Source organism: Carassius carassius, chromosome 15, assembly GCF_963082965.1.
Source record: "Carassius carassius chromosome 15, fCarCar2.1, whole genome shotgun sequence".
Classification (NCBI taxonomy): Eukaryota; Metazoa; Chordata; class Actinopteri; order Cypriniformes; family Cyprinidae; genus Carassius; species Carassius carassius.
Window position 1 is genome coordinate 26,699,198 of NC_081769.1, and position 25,055 is coordinate 26,724,252.

The 25,055-nt window shown below is 37.5% G+C and overlaps 2 protein-coding genes across 3 annotated transcripts; both read left to right on the forward strand.

Annotated features, from left to right (window-relative positions):
- Positions 1-374: 374 nt before the first annotated feature.
- On the forward strand, positions 375-4,034 carry snrnp48 (small nuclear ribonucleoprotein 48 (U11/U12)). Of its 2 annotated transcripts, none has more exons than XM_059568269.1 (9): positions 375-605; positions 1,179-1,286; positions 1,369-1,429; positions 1,578-1,658; positions 2,218-2,397; positions 2,769-2,887; positions 3,071-3,171; positions 3,270-3,413; positions 3,857-4,034. In XM_059568269.1, exons 1-9 carry the CDS (start codon positions 456-458, stop codon positions 3,918-3,920), a joined length of 1,008 nt encoding a protein of 335 aa, XP_059424252.1. In that variant the 5' UTR covers positions 375-455; the 3' UTR covers positions 3,921-4,034. The 2 variants fall into 2 exon arrangements, with proteins under 2 accessions (XP_059424252.1, XP_059424251.1); XM_059568268.1 differs by having other exon boundaries at positions 376-605; positions 2,766-2,887.
- A 2,207-nt stretch (positions 4,035-6,241) lies between these two features.
- On the forward strand, positions 6,242-22,726 carry LOC132158725 (collagen alpha-2(XI) chain-like). Its single transcript, XM_059568270.1, has 25 exons — positions 6,242-6,427; positions 9,774-9,858; positions 9,972-10,037; positions 10,422-10,696; positions 11,762-11,815; positions 11,893-11,946; positions 12,042-12,095; positions 12,204-12,257; positions 12,395-12,448; positions 12,851-12,904; positions 16,124-16,177; positions 16,281-16,334; positions 16,448-16,492; positions 16,691-16,744; positions 16,883-16,936; positions 18,190-18,243; positions 19,670-19,741; positions 19,910-19,945; positions 20,069-20,113; positions 20,223-20,255; positions 20,548-20,694; positions 20,817-20,993; positions 21,088-21,178; positions 21,697-21,774; positions 21,851-22,726. The coding sequence occupies exons 1-25, from the start codon at positions 6,407-6,409 to the stop codon at positions 22,051-22,053; spliced, it is 1,968 nt and encodes a 655-aa protein (XP_059424253.1). The 5' UTR covers positions 6,242-6,406; the 3' UTR covers positions 22,054-22,726.
- Positions 22,727-25,055: the final 2,329 nt, after the last annotated feature.

The following is a 25,055-nucleotide window of genomic DNA, read 5'->3' on the forward strand; positions in this document are numbered from 1 at the left end:
TTTGCTCACTTAATGAAGATGTGCTGCCATCTGGTGGTGTCAACTCCAAGATTACACTTACAGTGTTGAATTGGATTCAGTTAGCATTTCAGCATATTATTTGCCTTATTTTACTTTATATTGTTTAATATTATTTACTATTTTATGACTGTAGATTTTTTTCACTAGTTATTATGTGTTTTCAAAGTATCAACAACTGAAGATCGAAAATTGACCACTAATAAAAAAAAAAAAAAGTATATTCATAGAATTTTATATAAGTAACGTTACCTTGTTTGGGAAAATAAAATATTTCCCATCCACCGGTTAATCATTTTCGCATGAAAGTTTTATTTTTCACGGTTGTGGCAACCATAGTTCGAGGCTACGTCATGTTACGTCATCACGAAGCGCCAACAAATACACGAAGACCATCGCGAAACAAAAAGCTTGCTTATGAGCACTCTAAATACAAAATGTGTGAAAGCTCTTTCTCGTTGGGTCTCCAGGAGCGCATGCAGCGTTTGCAGGAGCTCACAGATTTCACAGAGACTTGTCAAGCAGACCTAAAGGGTTTGTTTGAGGCGCTGGGATGGAGTCAGGAATTAGATTCACACGCAATTCAGGTAACGTTAACGTTAAAAACAACAGCCAAACAAATACAACTATAATGAGAATGGGTTATTTAGCTGTGAATTAATTAGTGTAGTACTGTATATTCATAATGAACTAAGTTAATATGAAGTGTCATTTAAATAGTGGCAGAATCTTTGAGAGTTTTTGTTTTGTATTTTTCATATTTTTTCTTTTGTTGTTGTTTGTTTGTTTGTTTTAACCGTGGTTTATGATACCAATTTATTGTATTAATAATTGTAAACTGGTCAGGTCACTGAGTAAAATAGAGCTAGAATGTACCAATCGATTTTATTTTATTTTTGTTTTATAAAAACGATCATATTCACTAAGAAGTAAAATCGCCTGTATTTACATTTTGACAGTCATACGCTTTTATCCAAAGCTATTTACAGGTGAGGCAATGGAAGCAACAAAAGAACCGTTATATACAAGTGCTAAAAACAAGTCTTTATACTTTGTATAGATTAAAAGCTTTACTCTAAATCTCAAAAGATATTTGGCACCTTCTCTTTTGCTTTGAAAGTTGAAAGAAAAAATCCCTGTATTCTCTTCTGATTTGACAGATGGAAGTGTGTCCATATGATCCAAGCCACACAGTCCCAAGGGACAGGATGGAGAAACACAAAGCCTCCTGTCAGCTCAGTAAGATGGGATACTCAAAAGAGGAACAGGTAAGGCACCACACCACATAAATGCCAATGACAGAAAAAGGTCTTGTGATTTATTAATTTTTTTTCTGCCATATGTTTCCAGGCTGAAATGTTTGATCCTTCATTGTACTATGAGAAAGCTAATATTCCTTCAATTAACATGGGTGAGGTTTTTTATTTTATTATTATTTTTATTTATTTTTTACTTTGTGGAACACCTTTCCTACATTTCCGTCTCTTGTAATAAGGTTTCTGTGGCCCTAATTTTGAAACTGGGTGCAGTTGTGTGACAGTAACTTCTATCACTTACAGACAAAGATACATTTCATCAAGTGATTCTGCAGACCCGGGAAAATGCCCTTCATATGAAATCTACAGGACTTCACACACCAGGTAAGTTTTAAGATTCTTTCTCTAGCCAGTGATTGGGACATGTCAGCATTTATCAGGAAAACAAGCAATATGGCACATTTAAAATGGTGTGTGCCAGATTGTGTGTATCAGTGATATACATGTCTTGATTTAAATTTTCCAAATGTCTTCAACATTTATATGTTCTTTTGTTTTGTTTTTTCAGTAACAGGGGTGAGTATTAAAGGAAGTCTGGTCTAAACAAATTTTCCACATATACTTTCTGTATCCTTTGGCTCAATATCCTTTTAAAGGCTTGGTCCTTAATATCGTTTGATAAAAGATTTGATCTCACACATTAGTTGCATACATTCATAATAGTCGTAACTAAAATATCCAAAGAAAAATAACTCCAGGAACCTCAAGGTCAATTTGTCCCATGCAATGCATTTAGTTTTTGCTGACCGGTCAATTAATATTTTATTTGGGGAGACATTTTTGAAAAACACTTTGATAATGAATTTTTAATTCAAATATGTTTTTTTTGTCTAGCTGTTTTACTAATAATTGTGGTTTTGTGTAAAATTTGTTTTAATTTAAGGTGACACATCTACCGATCTCCCTGACATACCTCAGAATCATAAGAGGGCATTATGTGACCTCACTGTGGCAGACCGATTGGCCATCTATGATCATGTGATACAACAATCCAGTCAGCAGAGTGCAAAGAGAGAATCCAATGAGGATCTTTATGTAGATCTTGTTGCAAAGCTTAAAAAAGGTATGTGAAATACATTCACAGACAACACGTTAGCCCTGATCATTGATAATGGATTAACTTAAAGGGAACTGAGCCCTGAGGCAGAGCTGCACAATAGAGCCCACTGAGCCCTGAGGCAGAGCTGCACCATGGAGCCCACTGAGCCATGAGGCAGAGCTGTGCCAAGGCCCCAATAGCAGCTAATTCACATAAGACATAAGTTGCTCTAAAATTTTAAAATACTATGAATGACTTCACTTTCAAGGGGCTTCAGTATCAATTTGATCCATCTTCTGATTTTTTTGACCTCACATATAAAGACCAGATACTGAGTACCAATGAACTGATAGTACCTGATTGCTATAAGTAAAGAATGATGTTTTGTATAGAAGAAGAACAGAGTGGGCCAAAGTCTCATCTAGAGGTCTTGGCTGAGATGAGGGACTACAGGAGGCGTAGACAGTCTTACAGAGCGAAAAATGTTCACATCACCAAGAAGTCTTACACTGAGGTATGTGATTTGTGGTAATCTTATCCATTTACCAACAAAACACCATTTATGTCTCAGGACACTCTGTCTGGTCTTTCTCTTGGTTGCCTGTGATTTGGATTTATATTGTCTCTACACTGTTGATGGTTTGAGAGCCATAGAGAATATTCTGAATAATTGTATGCATTTTCCTTTCTCTTTCAGGTAATTCGGGAGGTGATTGACATCCACTCTGGAGAACTAGGCAGGATTTGGCAGGAAGTGAAGGATGTGGAGTTCAAAGCATCACACCAGTCATCTCACAGGTCACAAGTCGGATTTCAGTGTAGTGAATCTCTTTCCTCACTGACAGGAGCAGCACGGAATGACTGATATTTATTTTGGGGGTTTTTTGTTGTTGTAGTGGGGCATCTGAGAGAGGTCGCTCTGCATCCGTCGAGTCTTGTGAGTCTCGTGTCAGCTCCCGAGACGAGCATGGGCACAAACGGCACCGCAAGCACAGCCGTAGCCGCAAGCGTAGTCGGGAGAGGAAAAACAAAAGTAGCAGGTATTGCTATGAACCACTCATTATAAGTTAGTTTAGACTCATGTTTATTATTTGATGTTCACTAATCAACTGTTAGTTGGCCCATTTCTAATTATAAATTAATGAAAAGGTATTTCATATCAATGCCTCTTCACACTAGCACTGACCTAAACAACTTGAAAGTAAAATTTTATATTTTACAAATTCATCAGAAGCTAATGTAATGAGTTTGACCGTTGTTTTAAAGTCATCTTGTGCTATCTGTGTCTATTATACTGTTATTAACATGATCATGTCTTTTGTTAATTTTCACTCTTCTCACTAAACTTACTTTACTGCCAAAATAATATCGGTACTTTGTGGTTAACATTTTATGACAGTTTGTGATTTTGTGGTTTTATCATTTTATGACCATTTGTTATAGACTGACTATATATTGTTTTCTCCTTTTGTTTTGTCCTCAGAGATTCACACTCTTCAGACGTGGAGAGACATCATAAGAAAAAGAAGAAGAAAAAGAAGTCTTGAAGCCTAATTTAACAAATCGGGAATTAATGTGTGTAGATTTCAGACATTCTGAGCTTTCTCCTGTTTGTGTTTTGTATTTTGGATGGTATGCTACATTTAAGATTGCTATAATAAAATGTAACAAATATTTGGTTTATGTGCTTTTATTGCATTACTTATGGAATATCATTATTCCATGCCATCATATATGTTCATGTACTTTGCTTTTGAAAAGTTTGGGACTGGAAAAATGCTAGATAGACGTGTCCATTATATTACTGGCACCCTGTATGTCATATTCTAGTTCAAGGTGAGTGATGTATCTACAGTAGTGGCCAAAAGTTTTGAGAAATACATAAATATTGGAAATTGGAAAAGTTGCTGCTTAAGTTTTTATAATAGCAATTTGCATACTCCAGAATGTTATGAAGAGTGATCAGATGAATTGCATAGTCCTTCTTTGCCATGAAAATTAACTTAATCCCAAAAAAACCTTTCCACTGCATTTCATTGCTGTCATTAAAGGACCTGAGATCATTTCAGTAATCGTCTTGTTAACTCAGGTGAGAATGTTGATGAGCACAAGGCTGGAGATCATAATGTCAGGCTGATTTGGTTAGAATGGCAGACTTGACATGTTAAAAGGAGGGTGATGCTTGAAATCATTGTTCTTCCATTGTTAACCATGGTGACCTGCAAAGAAACGCGTGCAGCCATCATTGCGTTGCATAAAAATGGCTTCACAGGCAAGGATATTGTGGCTACTAAGATTGCACCTAAATCAACAATTTATAGGATCATCAAGAACTTCAAGGAAAGAGGTTCAATTTTTGTAAAGAAGGCTTCAGGGCGTCCAAGAAAGTCCAGCAAGCGCCAGGATCGTCTCCTAAAGAGGATTCAGCTGCGGGATCGGAGTGCCACCAGTGCAGAGCTTGCTCAGGAATGGCAGCAGGCAGGTGTGAGCGCATCTGCACGCACCGTGAGGTGAAGACTTTTGTAAGATGGCCTGGTGTCAAGAAGGGCAGCAAAGAAGCCTCTTCTCTCCAAAAAAAACATCAGGGACAGATTGATCTTCTGCAGAAAGTATAGTGAATGGACTGCTGAGGACTGGGGCAAAGTCATATTCTCCGATGAAGCCCCTTTCCAATTGTTTGGGGCATCTGGAAAAAGGCTTGTCCGGAAAAGAAAAGGTGAGCGCTACCATCAGTCCTGTGTCATGCCAACAGTAAAGCATCCTGACACCATTCATGTGTGGGGTTGCTTCTCATCCAAGGGAGTGGGCTCACTCACAATTCTGCCCAAAAACACAGCCATGAATAAAGAATGGTACCAAAACACCCTCCAACAGCAACTTCTTCCAACAATCCAACAACAGTTTGGTGAAGAACAATGCATTTTCCAGCACAATGGAGCACAGTGCCATAAGGCAAAAGTGATAACTAAGTGGCTCAGGGACCAGAATGTTGAAATTTTGGGTCCATGGCCTGGAAACTCCCCAGATCTTAATCCCATTGAGAACTTGTGGTCAATCCTCAAGAGGTGGGTGGACAAACAAAAACCCACTAATTCTGACAAACTCCAAGAAGTGATTATGAAAGAATGGGTTGCTATCAGTCAGGATTTGGCCCAGAAGTTGATTGAGAGCATTCCCAGTCGAATTGCAGAGGTCCAGAAAAAGAAGGTCCAACACTGCAAATACTGACTCTTTGCATAAATGTCATGTAATTGTTGATAAAAGCCTTTGAAATATATGAAGTTCTTGTAATTATATTTCAGTACATCACAGAAACAACTGAAACAAAGATCTAAAAGCAGTTTCGCAGAAAGCTTTTTGAAAACTAATATTTATGTAATTCTCAAAACTTTTGGCCACGACTGTATATAATTAGGGAGAACTCTGCAGGTTTACAGTTTTTCCACACCGTTTTAACCTGATTGTTATTCAAAGTCTAGCTGTTCAGTGGATATGTCCAGCCCTACCTTCTATTGCTGAGAGAGAAGAACCACCTAAAATGGATTTTGAGAAATCTGTTACATCAATGGCACATTTTTCCAAGGAGCTCAAAAGGTCATTAAATATCTCAAAGCTTGCAATTCAGGTTTTCCTTAACTAATTGTTGTAGGGAACCATGTTCACTACAGAAGAATGAATATAATGAATTATAATTAATTATTTTGCAATACAAAATATTGTTTTGAGTAAAGAACAGTGTCTTATATTATTTTTGCAGTTCCTTTATTCTTCTTTACTCTCAGTCCAGTAGAGGAGTGTGTTTGTATACTGAAGGCTCAGGTATTTCTCACCCAGCTGAGGAGAGGTGAGAGATTCTGGTGAGGGTCAGTTCATCTGTCTCAGCACAGGGGGACCAGCATCGCATAGGAAGGAGAATGCTTTGAGGACCTCTGCAGCCCCTCATTGAAGCAGTGCTGCCTGTGTTCTCACAGACTCCCTGATTGTTCTGATTCAAGGGCTCAGAGTTGTGTGTTCGAGCAGGAGGCCACTGGCCATGGGAGCCTCTGGGGTGAAGGTAAGATGCAGGATGGGTAACTGAAATTTAAGGGGAATTCAGAAGAGCATTATATTCATATATGCAAAGCAGGAATCAAATCAACATTATGTTTGTGTAATTTCTCAGGAGGTTTGCATTGGTCATGTACAGTGTTGTCAGTTTTATATGGGTTAAGTTGTCTTCTTACAAAAAGCAAACCAACTGTGGGTCACTGAGGGGAATTCAATTATGTTTTCAACCAATGAACTGTTAATCTCAAACATTTTATGTTTGTTGTTAGGCATGATGCACTTACTATTTTTATGTAAGAATGTCAAATGGTACCTTATTCATAGTAAAGTTATTACCATTTATAAAAATAGTTTGACATGATGGAGGCCTTTATGAAATTTAATGACCTGCTATGTTTGTTACTTGGCCTAAAAGACCATTAGAAATCATGTTACATAAATACACTTTTTTTTTATTGTGTTTATGTAATTATAAGGCACTTGTAAAAAAAATGTGGGTTAAACTAGCCAGATTTTAGTACAAAAATAATTTACAGGAGCCTCTAAAGGCCAGTTCAAGATCTGAAGCTGATGGAGATTATGGAAATGTGTGCATTGCTCATGCTGCACCTCAGTGTCCCAGGGAACCTGTGGGTTGGTGAGGATCCGATGCTTTGTATGTGTGTGTGTGTGTGTGTCTGTATGTGTATATATATATATATATTTCACCAGGGCTGCATTTATCTTATAAAAAAGTAGTATAATATTTATTTGTTTGTTTATTTAATTATTACAATTTAAAGTAACTGTTTGCTACTTAAATGTATTTTTGGTGATCAAGAAATATTTATTATTAATTTAATATAGAATATTAATATGACAGCTGAAAACAGTTGTGCTAATCTCTCTCGCTCGCTCAATTCAATTCAAATGATCTTTATTGACATAACTAACATCACAATGTATATAAAGATCTGGGGGAAACATATACATGTCCATATTATACATGCAAGTTCTCTCTCTCTTTCCAAGATTATTTGATGAGAGAGAGTTCAAAAGAACACCATTTAACAAAAATGAATTTGTAAATGTAGTATTTACTGGCACATTTGGTCTATCAAATGTGAATCTTACTGACCCTAAAATTTTAAAAGGTAGTGTATAATAATTATGCTTAAAACTTATTTTATTTTTTATTTTTTTGCCTGTAACTTAAGACATTAAACAAGTGACATAAAGTCAGATGACTTTTTGGCAGCGGATTTATGAGGCAATGACTTTGCAGGCAGCATTTTTGCATGAAGGCACCTTAATTATGGACAGGCTTCTAAGGCAGCATAATGGTTTATTGATCTACAACAAAAAATGAGTTTTGGTGATAACTAAACAAATATTTAATTACTGTAATACTGATTACCTGCTAGAAATAACATCAAAAGTGCAAATAGTTAGTCAAAAATATACATTTACAAACTGTCCACCAAACGCAACTTTCAGGTGTCATCTTTATTTTTTAGCTCAGCAGTCACATAATGGAACTCCCAGGATTGTGGGATATCAAAGGCAGTGAAGGATATAGGAAGAGAGACAGGAAGTAAAGCAGAATTTAGATTTGGACGTGCCTTGATGCCTTCATGCCTTGGAATGTTGCTTCCGAAGGCAGCATTTTAGAGCTTTCGGACAAATTTTGTATTTGTTGGAAAGGTTAAAGGTCACATGCTGTGAAAAGTGTACTGTGTGAACATGTCTCACAGAGAGACGGAGATTTTACAAACTATTAAGGGTGAAAAGAAAACCAGCTTCCAGCAGTCTAGTCTAGAATGTGAGAGCAGCCTGATAACTGGAATGCAGTGCAGCATTCAGATGCCCTGACTGAAAGAACTCATTTACATGTATATTCTTGGTTGGCTATTTTACCAAACAAATTAACTTTGATACAAAGTGATCAAAGACATATCCCCATAGACTGAGATGACGCGTTTAAAGGTCAACAGCATCGTAAATGCTTGAAAGTTTTTCATATATTTTAAATGTATGTACATTTTATAACACAGTTATTTTTATTATATAACCTTTTCATCAAATAAAAAAACAAAACAAAATAAAAAAAACGACGGTTAACGCTAATGCAAGGGTGTTTCTAAGTCTATGGGAGGGATGGTAAATTTGACATCATTCTCTCTTCTAACTGCCGTTAACAGTCGCTCTCAATTTTTTTCCTTTTATTGAAAGTCATGAAAAGAACTATCGGTGAGATTTTATTTTGCTATTTGAGCAAATGGGAATGCAAAAAATATATTTGTGGCACTCTCCCATTCAATGCTCTTCAAGTGAACCCAACTATGGCGAAGTCCTCTGCTGAGACACAGTGATAAAGTCTTCAGCAGTGACAATACAGAACCCTTCAGTAAAACTGATACTGACTGATATAGTCTGTTTTATTTCTGTAACGTGAGGTGATTTTCTAGGGCTGTTTGTACTGAACTGCTCAGCAATGTGCGGCTCTGTTTAATAATGACCACTAGAGGGAGATCTACATTTTTTACCATTATGACGCCATTTCCTGACGAAAGGGGGGGGGGGGGGTGTTGGGGGGTCACATACACAAAATTTTTCGCCTTGCATTTTTAATAAACCATTCTGTCAACATAATTTAATTAGTCTACATTTTAACACATCACTGTGTAAAAAATAAATTATTTCTCTCATAGTAAAAAAAAATAAGTTTATTGTAGCCAAATTATAAATTGGACTTGATTTCTCTACATCGTTCAAGCTTTATAATATATATATATATATATATATATATATATATATATATATATATATATATATATATATATATATATATATATATATAAAACATGTTCCATTACCTCATTGGTGACATTTGAGATAATCACATGAGGAGATGTGAAACAGGAAGAGGGTTAATTTTAGCTGAGGCTGTAAAGAAAGAACACCAGTTTCAATTACTGCATATTTATTTGTTCCAACAAAATAACAACTGAACAAGAAACTGAAGTAATGTAATTATTTATTTTTTAATCAACCTTATCTTTAAGAGAGAGAGAGAGAGATAGAGAGAGAGAGACACTTGTAAATTAGGTGATAGTGATATCTATCAAAAACCCAGTGGGGAAAACCTAGTTTAAAAAAGGAACTTTTTGAAAAGCCACATCATAAAGGGGAGACCCCTTGCACTGTCCAGTTGGTGAAATGACAGCTAAAAAGACTGTAAACAGATCATCAGTACCATTTAAATTGAAGTTTTTCTGAACTTTACCTGACAGATGTAGAGTTTCCACCATGACGTTACTGAAATAAGTTCCTCTGTGTGTGTTTGATGGCGTTTGTGTTTGTGCTGATGTCAGGTGTGGGCTGTGTCCCTCAGCTCTGTGTTCCTCATGTGTGTCTTGCCCTCTCAAGCCCAGCACGATTATTCTGGCTTACAATCAGGTGAGACGATCACGTGTCCATCATGTTTGTCCAACATGAATACATTAGATATGTATAATTGGCAAATAAAACATTTTTAATTAGCCTTTCCCTCCTCTCTTTTACAATCACAGGAGAAGAACACATCTATGAAGGCTCCTTAGTCGATCGACATGAACAATCTGGAAACACTCACAGCAGTAACTGAGATATCATTGCTACTACTACTGCTTTAAAACAAATGTTCAACCCTCTACTATTAGTGAAACATTAACTACTGGTGTTGAAATATATATATATATTTCTGATCTATTGATCATTTAGATGATTTTGGACTTCAATAAACTCAGATATTTTTCAAAGATTTACAAATTTTTAAATATACATTTCTCATTGTATCTACTCTTACAGCACCGAACACAGTTTTGTTTTCTGAAATATTATATTATGTTATATAACAATACATTACATAATTTCACAGATTTGTTTTTTCATATTTCAGACTATTAGTCACCATGTCCTTTATATTAGTATCCAGTCAGGATCAGTGGGGGCCTTAGTGTTTTTTTCATCTGCTTCCTCAGTTGAGTATCCTGCAGAGGCCAAACGAGGCAGTGAAGATGAGCACTCAGCATCCGGCTTTGACCCCTATGCACCTGCGGCCACCGTAGTCACCATGATCACTGAGGATACTTACCCATATAATCCAGCCGTGGAGTCTTTTGATTATGCCAAAAAGGATAAAACCTTGATAACACAGGTCCCTTATGGAGGGGACGCTGAGCTGGGGCAGGAGGGACCCACCGAATGCGACTGTGAAGCAGGAGAGCCAGGATTTGGAGGCTTTGCTGGACCCAAGGTTGATTATTGCCATGCCTTCAAACTATGTAAAATTTGCGTTCTTTTAAAGGAGCCATAGAATGCATTGCTACAATTTTTTTATTTGTTCTCAGTTGTCCCCAGAGTGTGTATGCAAAGGTTTATCTCAAAATACCCCACAGATCATTTTTTACAGCTTCTCGAAATTGCCACTTTTAGGGTATGAGCCAAAACGCTCTGTTTATGTGTATGTTCCCTTTAAATGAAAATAAACCGGCGCTCCCGCCTCCATGGTTCTCCAGCGGAATTGGGCTACTTCAACAATGTTGCCACAGGTTGCTTTTCATGTCTGCGGGAGGTTTTTTTTGCAAAAATCTGGCAACCCTGCTCCCTTCTCAGAAGAGTGCAAAGCTTCAAGAGCTTATATGCTCGCGGGAATACCGGTGTTACGGTGACCGTGTTACTGACCTCACAAATTGCTTCAAAACTAAATTTTTAACTACCACATTCCTTTTCCCGATCATTCTGGTAGCACGCAAAGGCAGCATTGCTGAAAACAGGCAGAGGCAATGGTAGCTTTAGCAACATTAGCCTTACAGAGAGCCAAGAAACTCTTTTGATAAATAAAATATGATGCATGATGTTAGCTTTGTCTGGAGTCTGGACTTTTGTGCACGTAGCGTTGGTATCAATCCCTCTATCTGAAACAATCTATTCACAACTCTGGTGCTGAACTGACTAATAGCTCTTTCCCGCTGACATTGTACCTCCAGCAGCTACAGCAAGAAAACAGTAATGACGGACTGCTGCTTCTCACTCAGGGATGTGTATATGCTAAAAGGGCAGAGAGCATAACAAATGGGTGGGGCTTTCACCGACTATGTCGTCATAGTCTGGAACTGCTTGTGTGGAGAGACAGTTTATGATTTTTCGGAATTATAAAACAATGAGTGGATTTTTACCATTAAAGGTTGGTTGTTTTCACACATTGCGGCCACACAACTGTGTCCAAACATCTTATATAAGTAAGTTTTGCGTTCTATGGCGTCTTTAAAGTTTAATGCATTCTTCAGTTTGATTATTGCATTTTTATGTTTGTTCATAGGGTTCTAAGGGTCTCCAAGGCAAACAGGGGTTTCCTGGGGTTCAAGGAAGGGAGGTATAAGCAAAGCATTGGCTTTTAATGTTCATAGTGTTAAACAGTTCACAAGATCAAACTGACTGTTACTTTATTAGGGTTACAAAGGAACCAAAGGAGTGAGAGGAAGAGGTGGATACACCGGACCTGAGGTAGTTGACAGGAAACAATTGTTAAACTTGCACATGCTGTTCAGACCACCAGGACTTCACTTGTTCACCTTACTAACATCACTTCTTCTGTTTAGGGCGATTCTGGGCCTGATGGAGAGGATGGTGCATCTGGTTTCTCTGGTGCAATTGTGAGCAAAGAATTTTGGAAAACTTTATTATTACCTATATTGTTTTGTGTTTAATAGCTAATTCCCGGAAAAGTCTCTAATGTGTATTTTTCTTGCTCTTCTTCATAGGGCCTTCCTGGGTTACCAGGGGACCCCGGTGAAACTGGCCAATCTGGATTAAAGGTAATGGACTTACCAAAAAAAAAAGATCTTTGTTGAGGCAGATCTATATGGTGTTATTTTTAAATGTGTATAAAGTTTATCCAGAATTATATTCAGCTTGAATTTATAATTCATTACTATTTATTTGTGTCATGCAGGGTGATGTCGGAATTGAAGGCCCTCGTGGAGGAGTGGGTGTCACTGGAAAGACTGTGAGCAAAACAGCATCTTGAGTCAGGGGCGTCGGACTGGGGGTAAAACCAGTACTGATTACCAGGGCCCCAAAAGAAGAGAGGGCCCTTGAAAAGTCTGGAATATATATTTTCAGGGGGGGGGGGGGGGGGGCAATGCATAGGGCCCGGGATCTTGTGCAGCGCCCCTGTCTTGAGTAACACATATCACCACCAGCATTTCCTCGTCTTTGAATGTTTTTTCATTCCCATTCAATCATCAATTCAGCCAATAAAATAGGTCACGTATGGTAGCTCCATCTGATGTTTCAAAGCAGCATCTGTACAGTCATGCTGACTTCTCTAGTTCTAATAAATTCCTGGCAAAATTTCTGATTTGTCTATGAAATTCATCTAAGGTGCTAATTTTCTGACTGGCTACAGGGTCATGTTGGTGCCAAAGGTAAACCTGGAAAACCAGGCATTAAAGGTATTAAGGTAAGTTGCTTTACTCTACAAATGTTTACAATTGTTGTGTGGTGTACTTGCTGAAATGTAATGAACAAAAGGTTGCTGGTTTACGGCTGGTCAACAGGTTTACTTAATTACTTTAATTATTTAGCTAGCTAGCTAGCCAATTTGAGCTACCAATAAAAGTCTACAGATCTCAACATTGTGGCCTTGAGAAAAACACTTAATCTAGTGTTTGCCTCCAAGGGGACTGTCCCTTCAATAAAGTTCTGTTAAACAGCTATATTTACATATAGACATTAGCACACATTCACAAGAAAAGAAAAATAGATATCAATTATCTGCATAAATATCTGTCTTTTAATGTCAAATGTTTCCCCATTTTGATTAAATGTCATGAGTTTCATTTCCTGTTGGCATGTGAGGGGGAGTTTTTCTGTTCCTTTTTTTTTTTCTGATTTGATCTCTTCTATTTCTTTTAATTGGTAATATAATCTGATACAACCTTTCAAGTGGAGACAGCAGTGACCAGCAGTCACTGCTTTTATGAACGTCATTGCTTTGAGAGATTATATGCCATGCATGTCAAAGACTGAAATTATAGTGCAATTATATAATCAAACTTTGATGCTTGTTATCTCATAATTTTGAGACATTTGCCTGGATTTTACAGAGAGGATCATGTGCTATCATACATTTTTCAAGGTTAGTTCACCCAAAAATGAAATTCTGCCATCTTACTCATACTTAAGTTGTTCATATAATACAAACCTGTATTAGTTCCTTCTGCTGAACACAAAATAAGTTATATAACTGAACCGTTAATGGGTTGCCTTTGACTTACATAGTATGGAAAAAATTACTAGGGAAGATGGTTTGGTTTGGTAGAAGAAATAAATTCATATACAGGTCCTTCTCAAAAAAATTAGCATATTGTGATAAAGTTCATTATTTTCCATAATGTAATGATAAAAATTAAACTTTCATATATTTTAGATTCATTGCACACCAACTGAAATATTTCAGGTCTTTTATTGTTTTAATACTGATGATTTTGGCATACAGCTCATGAAAACCCAAAATGCCTGTCTCAAAAAATTAGCATATTTCATCCGACCAATAAAAGAAAAGTGTTTTTAATATAAAAAAAGTCAACCTTCAAATAATTATGTTCAGTTATGCACTCAATACTTGGTCGGGAATCCTTTTGCAGAAATGACTGCTTCAATGCGGCGTGGCATGAAGGCAATCAGCCTGTGGCACTGCTGAGGTGTTATGGAGGCCCAGGATGCTTCGATAGCGGCCTTAAGCTCATCCAGAGTGTTGGGTCTTGCGTCTCTCAACTTTCTCTTCACAATATCCCACAGATTCTCTATGGGGTTCAGGTCAGGAGAGTTGGCAGGCCAATTGAGCACAGTAATACCATGGTCAGTAAACCATTTACCAGTGGTTTTGGCACTGTGAGCAGGTGCCAGGTCGTGCTGAAAAATGAAATCTTCATCTCCATAAAGCTTTTCAGCAGATGGAAGCATGAAGTGCTCCAAAATCTCCTGATAGCTAGCTGCATTGACCCTGCCCTTGATAAAACACAGTGGACCAACATCAGCAGCTGACATGGCACCCCAGACCATCACTGACTGTGGGTACTTGACACTGGACTTCAGGCATTTTGGCATTTCCTTCTCCCCAGTCTTCCTCCAGACTCTGGCACCTTGATTTCCGAATGACATGCAAAATTTGTCCAAAAGTCCAGTGCTGCTTCTCTGTAGCCCAGGTCAGGCACTTCTGCCGCTGTTTCTGGTTCAAAAGTGGCTTGACCTGGGGAATGCGGCACCTATAGCCCATTTCCTGCACACGCCTGTGCACGGTGGCTCTGGATGTTTCTACTCCAGACTCAGTCCACTGCTTCCGCAGGTCCCCCAAGGTCTGGAATCGGTCCTTCTCCACAATCTTCCTCAGGGTCCGGTCACCTCTTCTCATTGTGCAGCGTTTTTTGCCATACTTTTTCCTTCCCACAGACTTCCCACTGAGGTGCCTTGATACAGCACTCTGGGAACAGCCTATTCGTTCAGAAATTTCTTTCTGTGTCTTACCCTCTTGCTTGAGGGTGTCAATGATGGCCTTCTGGTCAGCAGTCTTACCCATGATTGCGGTTTTGAGTAATGAACCAGGCTGGGAGTTTTTAAAAGCCTCAGGAATCTTTTGCAGGTGTTTAGAGTTAATTAGTTGATTCAGATGATTAGGTTAATAGCTCGTTTAGAGAACCTTTTCATGATATGCTAATTTTTTGAGATAGGAATTTTGGGTTTTCATGAGCTGTATGCCAAAATCATCACTATTAAAACAATAAGGCCTACTCCACACGGACACGGGTATTTTTATAATTATTATTATAGGAGGAGTTTTTCCTCCTGCGTTTAAAAAAAAATCCCGTCCACATGAAAACGCAAAAACATGCTATCAAGCGCTGTCAAGAGCATGCCACACCAGCAGGTGGCGATATAACCCAAATTGTAAAGTCACCTTGGCCAATCAGAAGCAGTCAGTGGCGCACAATCTGACGTCAAACACAGCGGATAACGGCGCACACTCTGACGTCGCAAGGCAAAAACCCCGGTTATACTGTCCACACGACAACACTGCAACCGGCGTTTCTGAAAATGCTCACCCTGGCCGTAGTTTTCAAAAATGTTCGGTCTCGGTGCCCTGAAACTGCGTTTTCGTGTGGACGAAAGGCTGAACCGTGTAAAAAAAGTCACGGTTATAAAAATACCCGTGTCCGTGTGGACAGGGCCTAAAAGACCTGAAATATTTCAGTTGGTGTGCAATGAATCTAAAATATATGAAAGTTTAATTTTTATCATTACATTATGGAAAATAATGAACTTTATCACAATATGCTAATTTTTTGAGAAGGACCTGTAGGTGTTGAAACAACTTGAGGATGCATAAAGAATTTATATTTTTGGATGAACTATCCCTTGAACTGATTTGCAAACAAGCTGAAAGTGATTAAAATGCTGAAGAAAATAGCTTCATAGCTTACCAGTTACAGCACATACATAGACTTTCTGTAATACATTCACAAAGAAACCTAAATATTTATAATTTATGGTGAAATCCATTTTATTTGTCATCTTCTCATTTAGCTGATAAATTTCCAGCTGAGTCATAATTTGTCCAGACTTGTCTAAAACTTTGAACTAAAAAAGAAAAATTCTGAGAAATATCCCCGTCTTTCAACAGGGTTCCATAGGCAAAACAGGAAAACAAGGTCCTGAGGGTCGACAGGGACAGAAGGTTGGCACCAAGACTTATAGACATAAATAATTATTAGTTTGACTTTTTTTTTTTTTTTTTTTACATCTGCTGCTGACTAAACCTTTATTTTCTGCATAATTAGGGTCAGACAGGAGCACCTGGATTCACAGGAGACCGTGGAGAGCAGGGTTACTTGGTGATTAAATCACTCATAAACCTTCTCTTTCCATTTCTCTTACTCATATTGTACCACCAGAAAAATCCTTGTAGTAATCTCACTACTATCTTTTTCACCTGTCGTGCTATAAGGGTTATCCAGGAGTTCCAGGAGATCGTGGGGTGATGGGACCAAAGGTCTGTTCTCATAAAATCACTTATGGTTTTCAGTAACTAAAATTGAGAGATTGGCAAAGTGGATCCCCCTTTACTCATAATGTTCTACAAACACATAATATTTTACATAATTCCCATTAAAAGCCTTGCCTTGAATCAACACTTTGTGACTAACTTATGAAAAAAAAAAATTCTCTTTCTTTTTGCTTTCATGTTCAGGGTTCTAAAGGTACAGATGGCTTTCCAGGAAGTGACGGGGAGCCGGGAGAGGATGTGAGTAACAAATTGTTTCTAATGCAATATTTATTCAGAAAAGAAAAAAAAAACTGTAGTACTTTTTTTTTTTATTATTATTATTATTTTTTTATAAATATTAATACATTTATATAATGAAAATATTCCTATTTCCAGGGTCCCCTGGGTGTTCCAGGAGTTATGGGGGTGCCTGGGCCTTTTGGACCTAAGGTAAGAGAATATGTATTTATGTATGTATGTACGTTAGGGCTGGTGAGCGATTAAAATTTGTAATTTAATTAATTAAATGATGTGGTGATTAATCTAATTAATCGGACATCAAATTTGGAGAAAGATCATTTAAAGTCGTTATGCAAAGCATCAAAAAGAGATTACAAAAAGTAGGTTCAGCAAGAAATATTTTGTTTGATAAAATGTATTTCATTTACTCTTTTAGACCATGTGAGTAAATTATGACAGAATTGTTATTTTTTGGTTAGGTGAACTATAACTTTAATAATTTATTTTCTTAATTGTATTATTATTACTATGAGAAAAATAAATTATTTCTTTAATGAAATGATACTCTAAATAATAAACTAAAACTGCCAGTAGGTGGTGGTAAATGTCTTAATGATTAAGTCATCGAGTCATTTATTCAATCGTTTGATTTGTTCAAATGGCTGATTCATTTAGGAGTGAAGTAAATGGTTCTTTATGAGTGGTTAATTGAATCATTAGGCTTGTTCGACATCAAAGTACCGCAGGATCGCTCTCGCGGTACTTTGATGTCGATCTGTCTGTTGAGCGCCAGTTTAAAGCCAACGCGACTATGGCCAATGGTTCAGTGCGCCAAATGGCACAGCAAATTCGTTCAAAATGTGGATTAAGAAATTAAATGCCGCCGTGGGTTGCTCGGGGATGAACAGTTTTGATTTGTCTTCATATTTTGGTTGGCAAAATTTAGCAAAACGGACAACATTGTGTCTAAAATAACACAATATTAACTTCTTAATGAACTTGTAGGAGTATCACATTTGTGCTGGTGTGATATTGCACTTAGCCTACAGCTCGTGATATTTCTTAACTATGTGGTGTAAATCTGAGAGACAATCTCAAACGGGCGTTTTGCCCCATATTCTGAAATTTTAGGGACATTTTCTAGGCTCCATCATGCAGTCAGTTGTTGCTCTGCCTCATATTAGTCATCAATCGTATGTATGAAATGATTATCCACATAGGTCTGGGGCGGGGCAAGTGCGTCAAATGCGTTTATAATTTTAACGCGTTATTTTTCTCCATTATTAATTAATCTAATTAACCCGTTAAATTACCAGCCCTAATACATATTTATGTGTGTGTGTGTGTGTGTGTGTGTGTGTGTGTGTGTGTGTGTGTGTGTAAATAAATATTCCTTTCAAAGGATTTTTTTTCTTTAAAATTAGCAGAAAGTTTATAAATTTCCCTCTTCCTCTTTTCTGTAGGGTGTCAAAGGTGATCGTGGTGAGAGGGGGCGACATGGAAGAGTAGGAACTGTGGTAAGCTGTGAATATTACACTTCCCCAATATATTTCAGAAGTGCGTGACACACTTGTGATAGCATGTGAAGCCAAACAAGGTTGTTCTTTTGACTGACATGTCATGACATGACACCTTTTTGAGATCAAAACAAAAGCAATATTATTACTCTTTGGGGAGTCATTGTTACATGTTTATTAGTTTGGAAGTCCCCAAAAATATATATACCAGATGTTTTGTTTGTTTTGGCTATATTATTCCAGAGGGGAAAGTACCTAAATGTTGGGGGAATTACCAGACTGTAGCCAGACCCAAAACTGAAAGTGAAACTGCAACTTCTATTTATAGTTAAGGCAGTTTCACTACATTTAAGCTGTTTCCTGAAACAGTAGTTTAGATCAGTTTACTTACTAAATTATTTGGATTTTCCCTTAATTTTCCCCCTAAAGGAAATGAATACTGTACTATACCAAGTATAGCATAGTATGACCATAGCATAAATAAGTAGTTTAGTTTATTAAAGGCAATATTTATTTATTTAAATGGGTCCAACTTAAATACTTGAAGGGTACCTATTATGTAAAATTCATTTCATTCAAATTGTTTGAACATAAATGTGTGTTGGCAGTTTGTGAACACTATCACCTTATAATGCAAAAACTTCACCCGCTCCTGTTAATCCCCCAAAATAATAAGCAGTGTCTCAGAACAAGTCGTTCACAGAATCTGTAAAATGCCCACAACAGTTGACGGACACTGCCATATTAGCAGTGACCCCACCCTGAGTGAGCCACACACAACCCTCCATGTTTATCTTCAAGCTAGATTGAATTCCGAGAGCTCACTGACAGCAGGGATCCTAACACAATCAAGGTCCGGAAACATAGTAAGGAGGACATGTTTAAAATAATACACATCAGTGGTTCAACACAAAAAATTATTCTTTTTTGTGAGTAATTAATGAAAGTATTTTCATTTTTGGGTGGACTATCCCTTTGTGTGCAATAAGACATGAAAGAGAACTTAGTTTACTCACGTGCCATGTGACAGCCTCTTTCTATGTGCTTGCTTCAAATGTGTGCTCTCAGAAAACTGTATATCAGATGTTTAAACTGATGAGTGACTCATGAGTTCAGTGAGATAGACATAACAGATGTGTATTTTGACAGACTGTCTGAGGCACAGCCCTAATATGGCAAAGGGAGCTGGGAGCAGCAGCTCATTTACATTTAAAGAGACATGCATGAAAGCAGCGTGTTTCTGATTCTACTCAAAATAGGGATTTTCAAAATGATATAATAAATGATCTTTGGGTTATTTTGAGCTGAAACTTCAAAACTGCAAAAATGGGCCTAATAGGTGCCCTTTAAAGCAGAACTGTAAACATTGTTTAATACGGTTTGTTTTGCAATATCAAGAGCATACACTTGGACTTTTATTTCATAGGGTCCACAAGGAGACAGTGGGGATGCAGGAGTTCCGGGAAAACCTGGACCAAAAGGCTTGCCTGGCCCAACAGTATGCAACTGATTTTAGTCTCACTCTTTGTTGATTTTGATTGATTTATTAAACAAATATTGATTGTTCTATTCCAGTATCGTTTCAATTGTGTCATCAATTAGACAGTGAATTGTTTTTGTTTTGTTTTTTTAATCCGAAATTATGTTACAATGTTCTGATCTATAGGGTGCCAAAGGAGAAACAGGATCAGATGGTGAAAAGGTGACATCAAAAGCACATAATATCCGTATAATATAAGCCACAAATATTTGTATAGACATTACATAAAACAATTCTATGACCTATGAACTATTGTTATTTAATTAATTTTTTTTACTCTCTCAGGGGGCAGTAGGGCGAAAAGGAGGAAAGGGTGTTAAAGGAGATAAAGTACGTCTGCTAGAATCTGAACTAGCCATCACAATTTCTCTTCCTCTTTCCATTACACTAGCCATGGTTTTTATTTTAACCACAGTTTCGTCATCTTTTCACTTCACAGGGAGACACTGGATCTCGTGGTGACAAAGGGCAGGTTAGTCGCACTGATGGGTTTGAACAATATTTTACGTCAGAGTGTAGCACAGCGGTAGTCCACAAGCTCATGACATAGAACGACACAGATGTGAACCTGGACTACACTGTTTCCCCATTTTACCCTCAATCACTCTATTAATTCAGTGTCACGTGATCCTTTAGAAATCATTGTAACATGATCAAGTGATCTGTTTTATGTAGTAAAAGTATGTTTAAAACTAGTATGTTTTATTTCTGTAACTGTTGTTCATCACTTTAAGTAACTGAGATTTTTTTCTTATGTGATGTAGCGTGGGGTGAAAGGTCATTTTGGTCGTGATGGGCTTCCTGGTCCCATTGGACCTCCAGGTCTTCCAGGTCCCAGAGGGGACAAAGGCCCAATAGGAGACCAGGGAGTGAAAGGACAGAGTGGGCCAAAAGGAATACCAGGTGAACCTGTGCGTATCATCATGTTTACTATGAGCAAGAAATTAATTTTGAGTATCTGAATGTGTTTTAGGCTTGAAAGCAAATATTGATTTCAGTTGTCAAATATATTCGTTCATCTCTCTCTGGGCAGGGTCCAGGACTGACGGATGAGCAGGTATTGCAGCTGTGTCAAGGTGTGGTCACCGCTCACATCTCCCAGTATGCTTCATCTATACGTGCCAAATGCGTACAGGGCTGTCCGATCAACAACCGTACGCTAATCGGACCCCCAGGAGCCACAGGACCCCCTGGAAGTCCAGGCAAACCTGTGAGCCAATATACGAGTCACCACAAAACTGGCATATAAAAACACTCTTACTTTAAAAAAATAAATAAATAATAACACACTGATTTTCATTCAGGGTAAAGCAGGAAAGGTAGGTGCTAAAGGAGAAAGAGGTCCTCAGGGAATGAAAGGTTTAGAGGGCCAGAAAGGAGCTACAGGGGACAGAGGTACTGCTCTGACTTTACTTTTAAAAATAGAATTTTAATCCACTCAAAATTTTTTATTCTGTCATCATTTACTCTACCAAGTATGACTTGGTTTCTTCTGTGAACACACAGACACAAAAAAGAATGATGTTTTGAAGAATGTTGTTAAACAAATAGTTTAAGGTCCCTTTAACTCAAACTATAAAAGTCAATGGGATCCAAAACTGTTTCACCCCAAAACAAAAATTCTCATCATCATTTACTCAGTCATCATTTACTCTTCGTTATGTGTATTTATTTTGTGAGAAGAAAAAAAAAAAAAAAGTTTTTTTGAAATATAACCAAACTGTTTCCGGTCCCATTGAAACATTATTTTTGCCCATAGAACCCGAAACTGTTTGGCTACCAACATTTTTCAAAACATCTTATTTTGTGTATACTGGTAGAGTTTTCATTTTTGGCTGGACTTTCCCTTAAACAAAACAGATGAAAAACCAAGAGTTCATACATAAAATGGAGCGCTCTTTGTTTTTCTAAAGGTGCTAAAGGTCTGAAAGGCCAGAGGGGTGATCCTGGAAAAGGTCTTCCAGGGCATGATGGTCACCAAGGCCTCAGAGGTAGGATCTTTTTCTATCTGCTATTTCAATAACTGTGGATTAGATGTAGTTAAATCTGGTTTGTATCTCCAAACAGGACTGCCAGGCCATCCAGCAGAACCAAAAGACGGAATTGATGGGTCGCGAGGACCCCTTGGTTTTCCCGGGCCTGTGGGTCAGCCTGGCATGGTCGGCGATGCAGGAATACCTGGCGTGTGCGAGGCACGAGACTGCAGCATTCATGCGCCTGTAGTGCGCAAAGAGATGGGATTGGTCAAAGGTCCTCTCAGCCAGGCCTGAAAACAGGGACTAATGTGAGCGACCTGCGACAGGAGATAATCTCCAGCAGAGACCATGAAAATAGTCCTGTCAAATAAAAGACATCACACAGAAAGACTGGAGCCAAGAAATGTTTACTGAAAATGAAACTAGACAAATCAAAACTACCAGAACTTTTGGTTTCATTCATCAACTTTGTTTTAGTTTCATTATAAAAACAGTACAGATATGTAAATATTTTTGTAAAGCATCTTAAATATACATCCACCGTGTACTGAAATAAAGTTTTATAGTCCTCATCAAGCTGTATTAAAGATACAATTTTTTTTTAAACATTAAGCTGTGTTTAATTTTGTTGGATGAAAATATGGTAACCACACAATTTTATGATTACTGTTCAGACCATTATCATACATTTTTGAATAACTGTAAAATCAGTTTAGAAAATAAGTTTTTGTTTTCTGAATAAATTATGAAAGACAAAACTAATTTGTTTATGACAGAGAATATTTATTCATGTCAGGAAACGTAATCATTTATAATTTAAAAGAAAAGGAAGAGTTCAAAAAACAAATTAAAGTAGTATGTTTGTTTGGGTGTTTTTAGAGTTGACTCTTAAGGCCTTTTTTATACAGTGACTTTAGAGTACTTGAACACATTTAGCCTGAGGTTATTTTAAGTATATATTAATTTTGCACAAATAATACTTTAATTTTAATAGATTGTTTAGATTGACATTCATCAGAGGTAGATAGAAAATTAAATTTTTTTTTTTAAAAAATAGCATTTCATCACCATTTGACCTCATCCTAAAATAATAATTATAAATTATTTGCTTTCTTTCTTTAATCCTCCCGACTAGCTTGTACTAACTTGAATAATGCCTGAAACTTGTATTACGAGGGCATCCTTTGTTTATTTGCTTCTTTATGATGAATCGCTTGTTGTATTCCTCAATTATAAGTCTCTTTCGTTTCAATAAAAGGGTCTAAATGAATACATGTAAATGACATCTTTTAATTTGTCTCAATGTACACTTACTATTTCTATGCCATTCTATTTCTAACCATATAGCATAAAAGATGTACTATGCTCTTAACTAATAAAATGGAGCCCTGCCGTAATAAAACTATTGCTAGAGAATTAAAAAGAATCTGTTGAACACTCGCTTTATCCCATATTACTGTAAGTGGCTTGAACATCGCTTCTGTTGTTTTTGTATGCATATGCAACACACAGCAGACACACCACAATGGATATGACCACCAAGCTGATGGGCAGGAAAATACCTAAAAATAAAATAGGAAAATCCTCAGAAATGAAACCAAAAATATTCTGTTCTGAAGAGTATTATATATTTCACACACACACACACACACACACACACACACACACACACAGTGTTTGTTTTATATTACCAGTGTGACATCTGCTCACAGGCTTGATAAGTGGTTGTTGAGGGACTCTTTCGCCTAAACGAAACAAAAAATGTTTGAAAATTAACTGGCTACCCAACAATAAACAATATATCACTGGTGGAAAATGAACTTACCATAAAAATGTACACGGTATTCAGTCAAAGAATCCTTTAGAATAGATATAACTGCTGGTTAACGGTCAATTCAAATGCTCATGAAGACAAACAGGACCTGTGGTGCAGAGGAAATGACTCACTCTTGTGCATATTACAGCCAGGGTGATATTGACACAGTCAGTCAGAACGATTCTCCCAGCGAACACCTCTTTGCATGGAGTATGACACTCTGGGGTGGACTGCAGAAATGTTGCAATAGACTGAAGGATGAAAAAGCATGAAAGTCAGTACACTGCAGCGTGGAACGAATCTATCACTGAACTTCTTCAATCTACTCACATGATCCTGTGCCGACCAATACTGATCACAGTCTGGGCTCTTCATTGCATATTCAGATTGTACATGGAGCAGTTCTTCCGCACAGGTGTAGTTTTGTGTCGTCTCTGTGACTGTAGTGAACACTGAGGGAAGAGAAGTATAAGCTGTCTGTCATTCAGAATTGTCATTAGTATAATATTTACAAAGGGAATCATATAAGAAAAGTCATAAGCTTTTGTTATTAACTTTATATATGTCAGAGTATCCAGGTCTGTGTTTGTGTGCGTGTATTTTGTCTATGCTTGTGGGGACCAAACGTCATAAATTACAATTGTGAAATACCAACTTGAACACAAGATCTAGGGAGCATGGTTGGATCCAGATCCAACTCCTCCCACCTTATGTATACCTTAACCCAAACGTCTCCAACCCGATTACTAAACCTACCATCTCCACCCCCTAGATGTGGATCCAACCACACCCCCTTGATCTTGTGTTCCGCAGTGAGGGGCTACTGTAAATACTGTAACATGCTCAGCAACAATTACGTAATGGGGAATCCCAAGATACCAAAGGGAGTTTTGTCAAGTGGTGTTTAGTTTCCCCACCAAACATCTTTTCAAATTAACTGCATGCATATATACATTTATAACAACCTTAAGATGCGATGTTAAAATGAAAAAAAAAAAACAGCTCGAGAACTGCTTAATGGTAAACACAACAGAGACAGAATTAAAATCAAGAAAAAGCTACACTTACAGAAATGAACAAATAACAAAAACACACAGATAATAAAACGAGCATGCGGGGGAAAAACAGCATAATCACAAGCGCTCGTGCTTGTTAGACCGCTCTGACGTAAATAGCCGCTGCGTCGTTAATACTGAGCAGCATCAAGCATCATAGCTACAGTATGCAATATGTAAAGTGAGTGAATCGGAGGAATGTGAGCATGCAATATCTTACCAGGTGCAACAAAGACTAATAGCGATATGAAATTAACAAAAACTTCTCGTATCCAGCACATAGCGTGTGCTAGTGTGACGAAGTGTCTTGTGTATGAAAGTTTCCTCAGTGAAGTGCAGTTCCGGGTTTCACGACACTAATGCGTCACCGACCGTTGCTCGCACGTGCTACAGAACTCCCCACATCCTCAACGCATCTGTCTGTG